At 34.6% G+C, this 16,704-nt stretch overlaps 1 protein-coding gene across 2 annotated transcripts; it reads left to right on the forward strand.

Moving 5' to 3' along the window:
* Positions 1–714: 714 nt before the first annotated feature.
* LOC133697757 (DNA mismatch repair protein MSH1, mitochondrial) lies at positions 715–16,267 on the forward strand. Of its 2 annotated transcripts, none has more exons than XM_062120512.1 (22): positions 715–977; positions 1,056–1,194; positions 1,312–1,409; positions 1,499–1,574; positions 1,725–1,844; positions 2,646–2,693; positions 3,192–3,256; positions 3,928–4,013; positions 4,119–4,283; positions 4,969–5,078; positions 5,163–5,268; positions 5,370–5,445; positions 6,861–6,919; positions 8,059–8,126; positions 8,853–9,026; positions 10,120–10,326; positions 11,809–12,065; positions 12,188–12,331; positions 13,246–13,303; positions 13,992–14,291; positions 14,424–15,152; positions 15,399–16,267. In XM_062120512.1, exons 1-22 carry the CDS (start codon positions 862–864, stop codon positions 15,624–15,626), a joined length of 3,429 nt encoding a protein of 1,142 aa, XP_061976496.1. In that variant the 5' UTR covers positions 715–861; the 3' UTR covers positions 15,627–16,267. The 2 variants fall into 2 exon arrangements, with proteins under 2 accessions (XP_061976496.1, XP_061976499.1); XM_062120515.1 differs by having other exon boundaries at positions 1,062–1,194.
* The last annotated feature ends 437 nt before the right edge of the window (positions 16,268–16,704 follow it).

Below are 16,704 nucleotides of genomic sequence, written 5' to 3' on the forward strand. Positions count from 1 at the left end.
TTTCGAATTTCAACGTTTACGTGCACAGTACAATTCACTTGCACTGTTCGAGTGAACAATTTTTTTTCGGTGTGTTTAATTTTTGTATTTTTTTTTAAAAAACTAGTTTAGAGTGAATTAAATTTACTCGCATTGTCATGTAAACAATATTTTTTTCCCGAAAAACTAGTGTAGAGTGAATTAAATTCACTCGCATTGTAATATCAAATCAATTATTCCTGATAATATTTTATCTAATTTTATTACACACTCAAAAAATTATGAAAACTATAGTTCTTGTTGGATGAATTTTGTACGTAATGAAATTGTAGATGGTTTAATGGAATAATAAAAAAAATATTTTATATAAAGTATTATTTATTTCATGAAATAATAACAATAGTTAAATTTACAATATTTAAATTAAAAACCATCAATATTAATATTAATATATATATATATATATAAATTATTTTATAACCTTAATTTCAAAAGTATTCTTAATTAAATATATTAAATAATTTTTTTTTAATCTCAATTTTAACTATAGTTTTAATCAAATATCTAATTTTTAAAACCAATTTCAATTAAAAATATATTTTTTTAAAATTATAACTACAACAGCTAACGCAATACCAAACACTAAAAGAGAAAAGGAAGAAGAAAAATCGCCGTTTCGTGACTATTGGTCCCCACGGTTAAAAAGAAGAAGAAGAAAGAAATAAGAGCAACTCTTTTGGCATTCTTTTATCTGTTGTTTTGTGGCGGGAAGAGCAGAAGCAATGCAGAGAAACGTCTCAAATCCCCAAAAACCCTAGAATTAGAAATCATCAATTCAATATATTCAATATTCTCCCCAAAACTGAAAGACAAAATTCCAATATGTACTGGTTAGCAACTAGAAATGCCGTCGTTTCACTTCCCAAGTGGCGCTCCTTCGCTCTCCTCCTCCGTGCTCCTTTCAAATGCAGTTCACTTGGCCTGTCGCCACCGCCTCTGTAATTTCTCTCTCTTCATTCAAACTTATATTATATTTTTGTGTTTTATCATCTAAAAAAATTGTGAAATACTGATAGCTACAGCAGGATCGGACAGGCTCAACCTATATATTGCTTTAAAAATCCGAAAGGAACTGCAAGAAATAGCAAGAAATCTAAAGCATCCAATAATGTTCTCGACGATAAGGATCTTTCACACATTATATGGTGGAAGGAGGTGAGCTTCCATTTCTTTTCCTTTTCCCTTGCTTTTATTGAAAATGGAATAGAATTGGAAACATGTAATTTTGTTTTATTTCTTTTTGTGCGCGCACGCTCTATTTTATTACCGCAGAATTTGCAGCGGTGTAAGAAGCCTTCCACTGTTAATCTGGTTAAAAGGCTTATGTATTCCAATTTGCTCGGCTTGGATGCTAGCTTGAAAAATGGGAGGTACGCTCTCTCAATGCATCTTTAGGTTACTTTTTATTGTTTTGCTGCATAAGGACTAATTACGAAAACCTTTAATTTTTCGGTTGCAGTTTGAAGGAAGGAAATCTCAACTGGGAAATATTGCAATTCAAGTCAAAGTTTCCACGCGAGGTTTTGCTCTGCAGGGTACGTGTTTCATAATCTCCTAAATTGTTAATCCAAGACAACAATGAATCCTGTTTGTCTTTCTCCCTTTAATATTTATATTGTTCTTTCGCACTCCATATTTGTTTATAATTGGTTGATGATAGTCAAGTTAGTGTTTTATGTTTCCAGGTTGGGGATTTCTATGAAGCCATCGGAATAGATGCTTGTATTCTTGTTGAATATGCTGGTTTAAATCCTTTTGGTGGGCTGCGATCTGATAGCGTTCCTAGAGCTGGCTGCCCTGTTGTGGTATTGGATTTACATCCCTCATTTGTTATAGTAGATTTCTTAGATTTAGAATGTTTATGAACTACAGTTTTATTGCAACGTTTGCACATGCCATGTTCCTTACTAGTTTTTATGGGAAGGGGAAAAATGTGTAGACTCATGTTTAGATAACTTATAGCCTCCTATGCCAATTAAGCTGCATTCCCCAACTTGCATGACTAAGCGAAAGTCTTGAGAAGATTTCTTGTTGAGTTTAAGGAATGACATAATGCACTATTAGGTGATTGGTCAAAATTATGATGCAGCAGAAAGGATGTCAGTTCTGATTGCAGTGTGGCATCTAGAAGATGGTCCTAGGAGGGATGCTTAATTACTTCCAATTTTGTGTTACTGCGAGACTCTCTCTCTCTCTCTCTCTCACACACACACACACACACACACACACACTTACACTTGCATTTATTCAGTTTATCTACATATGGATGTTTTGCTGTTTTTGCATCCTAACCCTATATCAGGTTCTTTGCAGTAGTCCTCTATGTTACTTTCATCTTTTTTCAATAAAATAAATAAATAAATAAATAATTCCTAGTTTCTTCAGTTATGTGAAGAAGGATTTTATATATAGAGGATAGATCTTGTCTCTTTTTTTTCTTTTCTAGAAATCTTACTTACCTAATTAGTTTAACAAACTTCATGCTTTGCCCTTTCTTTTCTTTTCCCCCTGCATTATTTTCTGAAGAATGATTAAAGATGCTTTCTGTTAATTCCATTCATTCTCATTATTGGTGAAACTTTAATCGTTGTAAAATGCTCCTGCAGAATCTTCGGCAAACTTTAGATGACTTGACACGTAATGGGTATTCAGTGGTAAGTATGGAAACTGTTGCACAGATCTCCTTTTTTCAGCTAAACACAAAGGTTGTAGAACCTTTCTTCCTTTTAAGCCTATTTATTTAATGTGGCATGGGAGATCAAGTCTTGTAGTCTTGTGCCTTTATCATGTGCTGCATATGTTTTTTTTTTTGGTTGGAAGTGGAAAGGAAAATACTGATAATGTCATGCAATGTGGCATTGAATAATTTAAAATTTCTCAGGGAAAACTTTATGTTTTGACTACTTTAACATTTTCGATCCTTCTATTTTCCTTCAAGATCAACATTATTTTAGTTTTGCATTACTATAATTGACCCTTTTATTTATTTATTTCATCATGTGGTGTTAATTCAATATCGTTGATCCCAATTATTTTGGGATTGAGGTTGGTTGTTGTTGTGGTGTTAATTTTATCATGCCTAATATTACCATTTTAAGGTATGAACCTTTACCGGCTGATTTTGTTCAATGGTTCCATTATGTTTCTTACAGTGCATAGTGGAGGAGGTTCAGGGTCCAACACAAGCTCGTTCACGTAAAGGTCGTTTCATTTCTGGGTAATCACACAGAAAACACCCAATCTTAACGTTATGCTATCAATGGTGTTGGTGGCCATGGTCTTGTACTTGCCAAAGCAATTTATTCAAAAATTTTCTGTGTACAATGAGACAATAATAAAATATATACTGTAGTTTTAAAGCCTTTTCACCTTGCCCATACTCAAGAACATGTTTGGAATTAACTTAATATGTAAAAATGATTCAGTTGAGTTTTGAGAGTTTGATGTTTGTTTCATGCATTTTCCATGTAAGTTGTTCTTGGTTTGCTGCATTAATATGTTTCTAAAGAAAATAATTTTAATGCTTGGAAGGCATGCTTATGTGCTTCTAGTGGGAACAATAATAGTATCTGATATATGCAGATGATTTTGCACTGTGTCTCAGTGTTTTGCAAAAGAAAAGGCATTGAGCAAGACCAAAAAATGAAACGCATTATGTGATTTACAATAATTTTTCCATTACGTTTTAAATTTGTGTTTCACTAGGAAGTCTTTTTTTTTTTGACTTTCTTGCTAGGTTCAGTTACAATAATTGCAATTGAGAAAATTGTAAGAAATGAAGGGATCATATAAATTAAAGATAGGCTGTGTTTCTGTTATTCATGTTAAATTTTATTTTTTATTTACAATTTCCATATCTTGTTCTGACTTGTTGCTTTGAGGATTCAGGCATGCACGTCCAGGGAGTCCATATGTTTTTGGACTTGTTGGGGTTGATCACGATCTTGAATTTCCAGAACCAATGCCCGTGGTTGGTATGAAAAACTATCATCATCATTAATCTAGTTATCTCAGTGCATATAAGATTGGAGGAAAAAAAAGCGAACTTATCTTTTGTAAAATATTTCTGGCACTTGTAGGGATATCTCAATCAGCAAGGGGTTATTGCATGATCTCAGTCTTAGAGACCATGAAAACATATTCATTAGAGGATGGTCTGACTGAAGAGGCTTTGGTTACCAAGCTTCGTACTTGTCAGTACCACCATCTATTCCTTCATTCATCCTTGAAACACAATTCCTCAGGTTTGCACTTTCTTACTTTTGAGGCTTTTACTACTTTCTTGAAATGACACAGTTTGTTTAATAAAAATTGACATCAATTTTTACTCCCCACATACTGCATCAATTCTTTTTCTTATTTGAGGCATACCTAAAAATTAGCATTCATGATTTTCTCGAGTGTGATACGAGATTTCACTTGTGGTGTTGCCTCAATTTTCATTCTTTCCTTGTTTGAAATGTCAATCACCCCCTTCTTTGGTATTAAAATCAGTGCAGACTAATGGAGAAAGGCAAGTACATCTTGTGCTTGGGAACTTAAGCCTAAAAATGCATCTTTAAGATTTGCTTCCCTTGCATGGAATATTTTATTTCTTAGTGCTCTATAGAGTCATATTTGGGTTACTCAGTGAAGGTTCAATTCTTCATTTCCAGTGACAACATCGTTTTAAAATCAGTGCAAACTAATGGAGTAAGGCAAGTACATCATATGCTTGGGAACTTGAGCCTAAAAAATGCATCTTTAAGTTTTGCTTCCCTTGCATGGAATATATTATTTTCTTAGTGCTCTGTAGAGCCATATTTGGGTTACTCAGTGAAGGTTCAATTCTTCATTACCAGTGACAACATGCATCTTTTTTCGTTGTTATTTTCTCTTCTCTTGCCCATACCATGTACTTTGTTGTTCACAATAGCATCGTTTTTGCAGGAACTTGTCGTTGGGGAGAGTATGGTCGGGGTGGCTTGTTGTGGGGAGAATGTAACGGCAGATATTTTGAGTGGTTTGAAGGAGATCCTGTCACTGAGCTTTTATTCAAGGTTCGAGCACATTTCTTCTTGTGCTCTTACTATTGTTTGCTCTTTGATTATAGTTGCATAATCTAAGAATATCAACACTTTTAGGTCAGGGAGCTTTATGGTCTTGATGATAAAGTTGGGTTCAGAAATGCTTATGTGTCTTCAGAAAACAGGCCCAGACCATTACACCTTGGAACGGCAACACAAATTGGTCAGTTGAACTTTATTTACACAGTTTAATGTTGAATTGTTTCATTAGCACCAGGTTGCGACATGCGAACCAATTCGGCAAGATTTGTTCCATACTGCCAGGTGCCATACCAACAGAAGGAATTCCTTGTTTATTAAAGGTGTTACTTCCATCAAATTGCACAGGTCTACCAGAACTGTAAGTGTGATTTTTCACTCTCTTTCTTAAAAAGCCATGTAGAGGCAATAGTTGATGAACATATCAAATCTATGTTCCTTGTTGCCAAGGAATGAATAAAGTAAAAGGGAGCTTGTCATCCCCACCCACGAAAGGGGTGTATAAAGGATCCATTCAATTTAATTCTCAAAAGAAGAAAAAATACCTGCCCATCCCTACACAAATTTGTACCCAGTGTATGAGTAATGATACCATGATACTTTGATTAACCGTGGTCAACCACATTATTTTAGTTGATTAAATTAGAACTTGGTTCTCTAAGAAAGTTCAAGTTCCTTAGTTGCCCCTGAGTTGACTCCTTAGTATTTTCTTTTTTGACCAGAAGTTCAGGAACACCATATATGTACAGAATTTTGGCAGTCAGTAGTTCTTGCAAACTAAGTTTTGAGGTGAATTAACTCTTTGAATGTTCATCTAGTGCTTGAAATTTATCTGGGAGCATAATGAGTGCAAAGAATTCAAGTATGATCATTGGTTAGATAGGCAAGGTATAAAGATCCTTTTCATTGTGTTGTGATATGGATCCTCTATTAATTATTTATTTTTTCTCTTGTGAGATAAAACGTTTTTTTATTTTGGAACTTTAAGAGTGTCATTATTTTATTGGTCAGATTTTAAAAAAAGTTCCTTTTCATTTTAAAAATTGTAGTATTATTGAGCAGAATTTGACTATTGACAATATAGTTGCAGTCTTAGGAAACTTGTGAAACAAAAGAAAGCCAGCTATTGGAGCTGAGCTTTTCAAATGCACTCTTGTACCAGATTTTATTATCTGCGAACTCTTTGAAATTTATGTTTTGATGCTTTCCTTGGAATGGTAGACATGAAAGTATTGTGCCTTGAAGACTGCTTTGCAGTTCATCCAAAAGAATGGATGGGGTTTCTCTGGTTAAGGAAGCTGAGAATTTTAAAGCAAGAATGATCAAATGTAGTACTTCAGGAAATTGGTCATTCCGATCTGTATTTTCCTTATTGAGGATGTTTGTAGGGACAGGGGAGTGGATGTTGATTGAGGTGATGAAACATCAAAACTAGTTCAAGCTATGCAAATCTTTGTATGCACTTATTCTTTCATGGGTAGAGCCATTAAAATCTAAAATTGGTTCAATTTGTACATATAATTTGTTTATATGGCAGTGGAATTTCTATCTTGCCAAGCCATTTTTTATCTTCCACTTCAAAGAAGCTTTCCTCAAGCTTCCTTTGTTTCTGTTTTCGTTGTTATTAGAACTATGTTCTTCAAGATAGCTTTGCATGAAGTTTTTCTTTTCCTTGGTCTATCTAGAAGATGAAGGTGCACACACTTTTCTGTTCCCTTCTTGTCTTTGCGATGTAAGAAGGCTCATGTTTACTTAATATTTTTCATGATCTCTCAGGTATGTCAGAGATATGCTTCTCAACCCTCCTGCTTATGAAATTGCATCAACAATTCAAGGTGAGTTCTGATATGTATTTTATATAGGCTATTTATTGGTTGTTGAATTGCATCAAAATGAAGTTCATGGTTGTAATGACTTTAACTCATTTTCTTGTAAATTATTTTGTTGTGAGTTTAATTCCAAAAAAGTTGCTTGCTGTCTCTCTTAACAATTGGAAATTCTCGTCGACTTAATCTTCATACTAATCTTAATTTAGAAACACTTTGGGTGCTGGAAGTGTATTCATTTCAGCTGAATTATTAAATACTGTGATTTCCTTTTGTTCGCATGCACAAATATAGATTCCAGTGAAGGGTAAATTTGACTTTTTCTGCATAATGTCATTTTTATCATGTTACGCTTTGGTTTTTCTATGATGTATACTCTTCCTATCTTGTGGTTAAATATGTTTCTATTGAAACTTGAAATGAAAAACAATATCATTTATCGTTATTTGAGAAGACAACAAAGGTAAATATCATTGTCAGAAGGAATTTGCATATTTCTTAAAACAAGGATATCTTAAAATAAAATAAAAAATAAATAAATTGGGCTTTGATGAGGCTAATTCCAATGTCACCCTTTTAAAAAAACTCTTTTCTAACAAATGATTCCATTTGATAACAGTGTTACACGCACTATAAAAACATTGCATTTGGAAGGTGGTAGTAGTAGTAGTAGTAGTAATAATAATAATAATAAAGAGTAGTTGAATAATGAAAAGGCAGAAATAAGACTTTTCTTAAATATTGAAATATGCAATTCAATCCCCCGCTTCACTCATGTTAGTGATTATGTGACACTCATGACCATTAATTGGGCCAATTTATCACAGAAATAAAAACAAAAAGATAACGTAGACAAACAGTTCTTGATGCAAATGAAGTTTACATTATTTTAGACCGTAATAAAATAAAAATAGTTAGTTATTGCAAACCTGTCAACTTTAATAGGAAAAGGCAACGTCTTGCTAGAAATAAGTTATACTGAGTAGTGCATAATGGAAAAATTTAACTAGCAATATCTCAGGGCAGTTTATGGGATTTCCCCTTTGAATTTATTTTGTTCTGTTTTTGTCTGTTGAATTTCTGCTGTTCTTATGCCTTATGGTAGTGCCAATCATGTTCTTATGTACTATTTTGTTCTTGTTTGGCAGCAACATGCAAACTTATGAGCAATATAACGTGCTCAATTCCGGAGTTCACTTGTGTGTCCTCTGCAAAGGTTGTTTTTAAATTACCTTTTTAATGTTTGATGCAAAAGAACTGCATGTTGCACTCTTTTGCTTCCTTTTTGTTTACTGTTTAATCTTAATTTTGGTTTCCATCTTCACTGGAATTAGAGTTATTATGGAATGTAGTACATGAGTTTCCTTTCCCATTAATGCTTTGTTGAATTGACTGAATTCAAATCATGTGTTTGGGAGGGCACGGTTCTTTTGTTTTACTTGATACAGTCAATATAGAATTTATAAAAGATAAGAACTGCAATTTTTAAGTCACATTCATGATGCTGAGGGCAAGATTGGATCCAGAAATTTCTTCAAAAATTGTTGGAGTTTCAGACAATGTGATCGGGACTGTTGCTATGATGGTTAAGTGATTACCCTCGTTAAAAATTCAAAAACAATAAGCTCTTAAAATTTGAGCTTGTTAATTTGTATGAAGAAATTATTACCCAGCTGTAAAAGTGCATTTGATGGATTGAAACCATTGTTTATTGTAATATCTGTTCCTGCTACTTGCCTTTGATGCACCCTGAAAGTAATAATGATTGCATGAACTCAATCAGTATGAAGATGATAACAACATAATATGTTTACTGTTGCCTAAATTTGGCAAAATGTATGGTCATCATTTTTTATTAATATTTTTTTTTGAAGATATCCATGCTGAATCTCTAAAAACTTTAAAATTCTGTATCTGATTCTTGGTTTCTTATGTGATGCAGCTTGTGAAGCTACTTGAACAGAAGGAAGCCAATCATATTGAGTTTTGTAGAATAAAAAATGTACTTGATGAAATATTGTTCATGTATAGAAACTCTGAGCTCAATGAAATACTGAAATCATTGATGGATCCTGCTTGGATGGCAACTGGTTTGAAAATCGACTTTGAGACATTAGTAAGTGGAAGCATCCTGTTCTATATGTTATTGATACCCTTTCAATAAACTTCTTCCTTTACTTGTTAAATAAACAAACACTAGTTTATGCTTTGGATGTTGGGATGGGTGTGATGCATTAAATGAAGAACATTGGATTTTATCTTGTATGTTTGCCTTGTTTAAGATGCAATATGTGCTGATGTTCACCAAAATATAACATTAGCTGTTCAGTAATCCATAGGAAAAAAATGAATCTGACATTTGAAGTAGTCATGGAGTGTGGTATCTTTTTCGTTTGAATTTGGAACTTCTATTTTTATTTATTAACTTCTTTTGTATATATCATACCAATTTAATATTTTTTACCAGAATGTTTAACCATGTGTCATCATTTACTTCTTTGCAGCTATAAACAAATTTAATATCTTGGCAGTCTCAAGGCTGCTTAAATGCTGCAGTGTTTTTTTATTTTTCTCATCGTTCTTGTTGTTTTCTGTATAATTGATGCAACTTCCAAGGCAGTGGTGGAACGCCACCACTTTGCTAAGGAGGGCCATTGAGAAAAAAAGTACCTTTTAAGGAGTTGAATAACATAGATTATGGGCGAAAAATTATAATAACTTTGAGAAAATTTATTAGGTTAGGGATTGCTATGGGGAGGGGCTCTCCCAAGGAATTTCCAAGGTTCCAAGGACTATGGATTTAATGCTCCTGTCAAGATCCTACTTTCTCTATTTATTTATTTATTTTTTAGTTCTTTTTAACAAGAAACATTTTATTAATTTGTTTATTTTCCATAATTATATCTCAAATGCCAATTAGAATTTTTAAAGAAATATTGACACCTTAAGCAGATATTCCATTTGGATCACTTGGATTAATGCTTTAGTTTTTTTAGCTTAAGTTGTAGCCTTTTGAACAATATCTCATGTGCTGATGGTTGTAACAAGCTTTTCAATTTGTGGCAGTAAAATCTAGTGCCATTGTATTTGCGTCTACAGCTAGTTAAACATGACCCAACAGTAATGTTTTTGGCATGTTTTCTTTTTTCTTCTTGTATGGATTTCCTGGTTCAGTAAGCTGTGTTCATTATTATTTATGTTTTTTCCAGGTTAATGAATGTGAATGGGCTTCAGGCAGAATTTCTGAAATGATTTCCCTAGATGGGGAAAGTGATCAAAAGATAAGTTCTTGTCCTGTTGTACCAAGTGAATTTTTTGAGGATATGGAGTCTTCATGGAAAAGTCGTGTGAAGAGGGTCCATATAGAGGAGGAATTTTCAGAAGTGGAAAAGGCTGCACAGGCCTTATCTTTAGCAGTAAGTCTCTGGAATAAGTAGACAACTTGCTTCTTACCCTAATTGTTCAATGCTCCTGGAAGAGTATTTATTTTTTCTGTTTTTATGTTCTTGATGGTATATTTATAAACTCGTGGCTATCTGCTTTGTCTATTCTTTTTTATTTATTTTGTAGTTCATTACTGAATCAGAAATTCACTGTTGTGCACAATCCATATCATGCATATTTATGAGTTTATCAGCAACTCCAGTCTTGTTTCATAGTGCTTTATATTTGATAGCTCACAGTATGACTCTGGATGCCCATGGTGTATCATCAATTTTATGTTAAGATATTTGACAAATTATCTGAAAAGGCGGATGATAAAGGCCAACTAGAGGGTAATTTGAGCAGCCTTAGACCAACTGACATGTTAAAGCTTAATCTAAAAAGAAAGTGGAAAAGCGCATTAATATGCTGTGACAAGAGAAGATAGACTATTTAGTGTTTTAGACTGAATGGGCAGCCCTCAACTTAAGGAGCATTTATACTTATTTTTAAAAATCTAAGAAGATGAGAAGGTAGAATAGGATGTTCTGTAGAAAAAAAATACCTGTGCAATCTGAATTAGTCTCGGGCACTATGTCTCAATGCCATAATGTCTTAAATATATATTTCTGCATAGTTATATTTTCAACAATCCCTTATCTGATTGATGCCTTTTTTCTGTTAAATGATATCCCCTTCACTTCTTTCCTTGCACTGCCTCTGTTTTTGGGGATGTCCATGAACCAACTAACCTGTTCTATATAAACTGACTTACTATATAGAGTTAGGATGAGTGATTGGTCTATAAAATTAAAAATAACCGGCACAGGATGGTAAGTGGTGGGATCTTGATTTCTTCTACTGCGAATATTCTACCTGATTCACTCATTAATTTAAAATAGGTGAATTTTCATTTCACAGTAGGTAAATAAGTGTAGACATTGGATCTCCTAAAGTGTCAGAACTCTTTCTTAATCGATAACTTCTAATGAGCATGGAACTTTGGAAGCCATGTTAAGACCATTGTTTTTCAGCTTGGATTCTTGCCAATGGCAAGAATCAGTATCATGTGCTGTCCTATTTCTTGAGCTCTATGGATCATTATCTTTTTTTTAAAAAAAATCTAACTTCTCACATAGTGATATTTGATGGGTCTTGTAATTGGAATAGATAGACATTGGTGCATTGATATCATGTATTTTTATTATCTCAACAACTATTCCATAATCTCAACAACTATTCCATAAACAACATAATCTGCTGGTGCAGAAAGATTTATTTTGGCATCTCCTGTATAAAAAAAGTTGAGACACTTCCAATCAACCTTGGAATTTTATGACTTGACCTGACTAAATTTGTCATCTTTAGGATGTTTTTTTATTATTAATTTGCTTGTTAATTAATATGGATAATATGATACAGGCATGAAGCATGTTCCTTTGTTAATAAAATATAGGCTTCCATCATTGTTGTAGGTCACTGAAGATTTCATTCCTATCATTTCAAGAATAAAAGCAACCACATCCCCCTTTGGTGGTCCAAAGGGAGAAATATTGTATGCTCGAGAGCATGAAGCTGTTTGGTTCAAGGGAAAACGGTTTGCACCAGCAGTATGGGCTGGTACCCCCGGGGAAGAACAAATTAAACAGCTTAAACCTGCTGTAGATTCTAAAGGTAGAAAAGTTGGCGAGGAATGGTTCACTACAATTAAGTTGGAGGATGCTTTAACGAGGTGTGCTGTTTTTACTTGAAGCTATGAAGAAAGATTTCTGTGATGTTCCCCTTTCACTTTCTTAGATTCTGTTCTGTATTTAGTTCTGTTTCAATAATCAACTCATGCCACCTCTGTTTCAGGTATCATGATGCAGGCGAGAAAGCAAAAGCAAAGGTTTTGGAATTGTTGAGGGGGCTTTCTGCTGAGTTACAAACAAAAGTCAATATCCTTGTCTTTGCATCAATGGTGCTTGTCATTGCAAAGGCATTATTTGCTCATGTGAGGTTGGTTGCTCATTTTTTTGGAAGTAAATGAGTTTGAGCATAATTTCATTGGTAATCTTATCAGAAACTATTTTATTACTGTTTGATAAATGATATTGTCTTCTGCAGTGGTGTTTATTTGAAAAGTTTGCTGGAATAGACAAACATAAAAGAGTACAAAATACTTTACAATTTAGTGAATCTACTTGATCCATAATAGAAAGAACAACAACAAAATATCATTCCCCATTTTAATGGACAAGTTCTTATGGATGGGTTAAGAGAATGGGAATGTCAGTTTATGTGTATTGTATTTGGCTGTTGGATAAAAACCTGATTTAGACTAGGCTCACTAGTTATCAGTTACAAACAGTCCATCAGTCTCTGAAATATCCTATCTACCTACATAAAGCTGATCCGAACCTATCTTCATAAGTTGACCTACCTCTTAAATGGTTTGCTCAACCAGCAAACTGTGCAGAAGGCAATTTTTTTATTTGATGTCACAAAGTGATTTGGATGAGTTCATGCTTTACAAGTTTATTTACAAGTTCATACTTTACAACATCAACTTGTGAATGCATAATTTTTTTATCTGGCATATTCTTCCACTGAAATGACAATTCCGCTGCGCGCGCGCGCACTCACGAATGTTGTGGGCTACATTTCATGAGGTGGGGTGTTATGCCTGCCCAAACCCAATTGACTTTGGTCATTTTCCTATGGGTTTGGCTGATAATTAACAGCAAGAAAAATCCTTCATTTTTCTATTTTATTATCTCAATTAAAGTTTTTTGGAATATTTTGGGACTTGGTAATCTGAAATGTTGGGAGTTGTGAATCTTTTGTTAATTGATTCACTATCATGTCTGACTTTTCCTTGATATTTGGTGTTCTTTGATCCATGTCTAATTTTGGTTTCAATTTTATTACAGTGAAGGGAGACGGAGGAAATGGGTTTTTCCCACTCTTACTGGGTTCAATGATTCAAAGGTAGCATGCAACATGTCAATTTCAGGTCAAATTAACATTGCTGTTTTTCATGTCCACAGTATAGTACCTTCAAAGCGTACTATCATTTCACTTTTGCATCAAACAACGAAGATTTTGAATGTACTGCAAATGTTTGTTTCCCATCTCCTGGTTGTATAACCATGATTGGAGCTGCCTAAAAGTAGCACAAATTTTTTGTGTTTCCATCTATGCTAACAATCAGACATGTACTGCATCATGCTATTGGATCCCTGGTGTGCTCTAATATCAGGAATTCTCATCAGAAGTTATAATTCACTTATTATTAGTGGAGTTGCTTTTACTAAAACTAAAAATGGCAACCAGGTGATTGATTTTGTTTTCCTCTATGTATTATGTTGCTGTATGACAAAAACTGAATCATAGAATACTGCGTGGTCCTTTTAAAACATGGATTATTTCAAAGCGAATTTGCTGCACTTGATTCAAATTGTACAATTTCCTGCGTTTCTGATCACCTGGCCTAGTAGTGTTCAGTGTCTAATGACGTGCTACTTGGAAACTTTATTCAAGGATGTTTCTTTAGCTGTAGCGTTATACTTGATGGATATGTCACACTAAGGCCCTACAATATTTTATCGTATTGTAAGATTTTATCTCATCAAGCTGCTATGCATTTGTTAGTCTCTGATGCTGATGGTTTGAGCAGGGCGTGAAATCCTCAGATGGTGGTAACAGGATGAAATTTGTTGGTCTGTCTCCATATTGGTTTAATGCTGCAGAAGGCAGTGCTGTACAGAATACAGTGGATATGCAGTCCTTGTTTCTTTTGACAGGACCAAACGGAGGTGGTAAATCTAGTTTGCTTCGATCAATCTGTGCATCTGCATTACTTGGAATATGTGGACTTATGGTTCCTGCAGAATCAGCTTTGATTCCTAACTTCGATTCTATAATGCTTCACATGAAATCTTACGATAGTCCTGCTGATGGAAAAAGTTCATTTCAGGTATTGACTTTTTTATGCTCCATTACAATTTATGTAGTTTTTTGATCTCTTGTTAATTGTTGTCTACCCTGCAGATTGGGTTGTAGAAATGTGGTTGTTTGAGTTTTTCTTTATCTTGTTTTAATGTCTCAGGTGGAAATGTCAGAAATCCGGTCCCTTGTAACTGGAGCTTCATCAAGAAGCCTTGTGCTCGTAGATGAAATATGTCGAGGAACAGAAACAGCGAAGGGTGCTTGTATTGCTGGAAGCATTGTTGAAACTCTTGATAGAATTGGTTGTCTTGGAATTGTGTCCACCCATTTGCATGGCATATTTGATTTGCCACTTGATACCAGCAACACCGTGTATAAAGCAATGGGAACAGAGTATGTGGATGGACGAACAAAACCAACTTGGAGGTTGATAGATGGGATTTGCAGAGAAAGTCTTGCTTTTGAAACAGCTAAGAAGGAAGGAATCCCTGAAAGTATAATCCAAAGAGCTGAAGACCTGTATTTTTCAGCTTATGCTAAAGGAGTTATTTCAGGAAAGACAGTCAACAGTGTCAGACAGTTTTCTTCTGATAGGATTGTTAATGATTCTGATGAAGCCCATTTATCGAGTGAAACCACAGCTTCTCTTCATCCTAGTACCCATTCAACAAAGGCAGTGGATACTGTGGAGAAGAAAGATATTGAAAATGCTATTACCATGATATGCCAGAAGAAGCTGATTGAGCTCTACAAACAGAAAAACACATCAGAAGTTGTATCATTCCACTGTGTCGCCATTGGTGCCAGGGAACAGCCACCTCCATCAACAATCAGTGCTTCATGTGTCTATGTGATGTTGAGACCGGACAAGAAGCTATATGTTGGAGTGGTACTTTCTTTTAACATATTCCTTTCCTGTTATTATTTTTGAGCTCGCACTCGGACATTGGTCATCACATGAGGGTTTATTTTTGTCATTGATTCAAAATGTCTATAAAAATAACCCAGATAGGCAGATATACTAGGGTGTGATAACTTAATAAACCTTCATCTGGTTATGGATTAAGCTCATCAATTTGAGTTATTGAGTTTCAAACTTCTATTAGTTACACTCTTTGTTCAATGTTTGCCACAGACGGATGATCTTGAAAGCCGAATCCGTTCACATCGTTCAAAGGAAGGAATGGACAATGCTGCTTTTCTTTATTTCATAGTCCCTGGAAAGAGTATTGCTTGCTTACTGGAAACTCTTCTCATCAACCAACTTCCTATTAAAGGATTCAAACTGACAAATGTGTCTGATGGTAAGCATCGGAATTTCGGCACAACCAATCTCTCTCTGGAAAGTGTGACTGTTCATTAATGCATCAACAGCTTTATCATTTCGCTTTTGGAGAAGCTGCTATAATGGGAGAAAATCCTGTGAAATCCCATCCTATGTATATGAGAAAGAAGCGACACCTCTTTTCTTTATTTTATAGTTCCCGGAAAGAGCATTGCTTGCCAACTGGAAACTCTTCTCATCAACCAGCTTCCTGCTAAAGGCTTCAAACTGGCTGGTGTTGCTTATGGTAAATAGCTGAAACTTGGCACCACCATGTCTGTGGAGGTGTGATGTTCCATTAATGCATCAACTTTATTTCTTTGCCTTGGCAGAAGCTGCTATGATGGGAGGAAATGCCATCCAATTCCATCCTTTGTATATGAAAAGGAGAATTTTCCCGTTACATGTATATGGCAAGTGATATGGAAGCAGTGTAGCGGTGGCTGCAGCAATTTTGCTTTTGATCCCCGTTGCTCCACCAGCAGTAGCAGTAGTTGTAACTCGTACGTTGGCCCAGTTAAGAGGGCAAATTTGTTGCGCATCGATGTATTCTTGGAAACGAATTAATTATGCAACTGTATTCAATGCCTCGAGCAATTAGCCTGTCACTGGATATTCTTGAACTGAAGCTCTAAAAACACACGGAAAGCTGGTCTATGAGAAGTGATGATTAGTCATTACACTCGCTTGCTAGCCAGTAGTTTGGTCTTTTCATTGTGGTGTCGTTAATTGTGCGCGTAAAAAGGTGTTGCACTACAAAAAAATAAAAAAAAAATCAGTTCCATTTGGCCGAGAAATTTCCAAAGGAAAACAATCACAGCCGAGCTTCTTAATAACATTGGAGATTTAGGTGGTGTTGCTTTTTAATAAAAATATCCATGTGATTTCAATATAAGTAGTCGAGTCTTCGTTGTTTATTTCATTGAGTTTTTGAGTCTTTATTGAAAGACTAATTATCCCTTCAATTTATTGTTTGTCAATTATATTTATTTAATCCTACTTATTCCAAATAATTTTTACATGCCTAGAGTATCATCTATCCATTTTTTCACACCTTTACACTTCTCTTTGAACACTTCGATGTTTGGGAATACGTTTAAAATTACTTCCGAGTGCT

The sequence above is a fragment of the Populus nigra genome, chromosome 6 (assembly GCF_951802175.1).
Source record: "Populus nigra chromosome 6, ddPopNigr1.1, whole genome shotgun sequence".
NCBI lineage: Eukaryota > Viridiplantae > Streptophyta > Magnoliopsida > Malpighiales > Salicaceae > Populus > Populus nigra.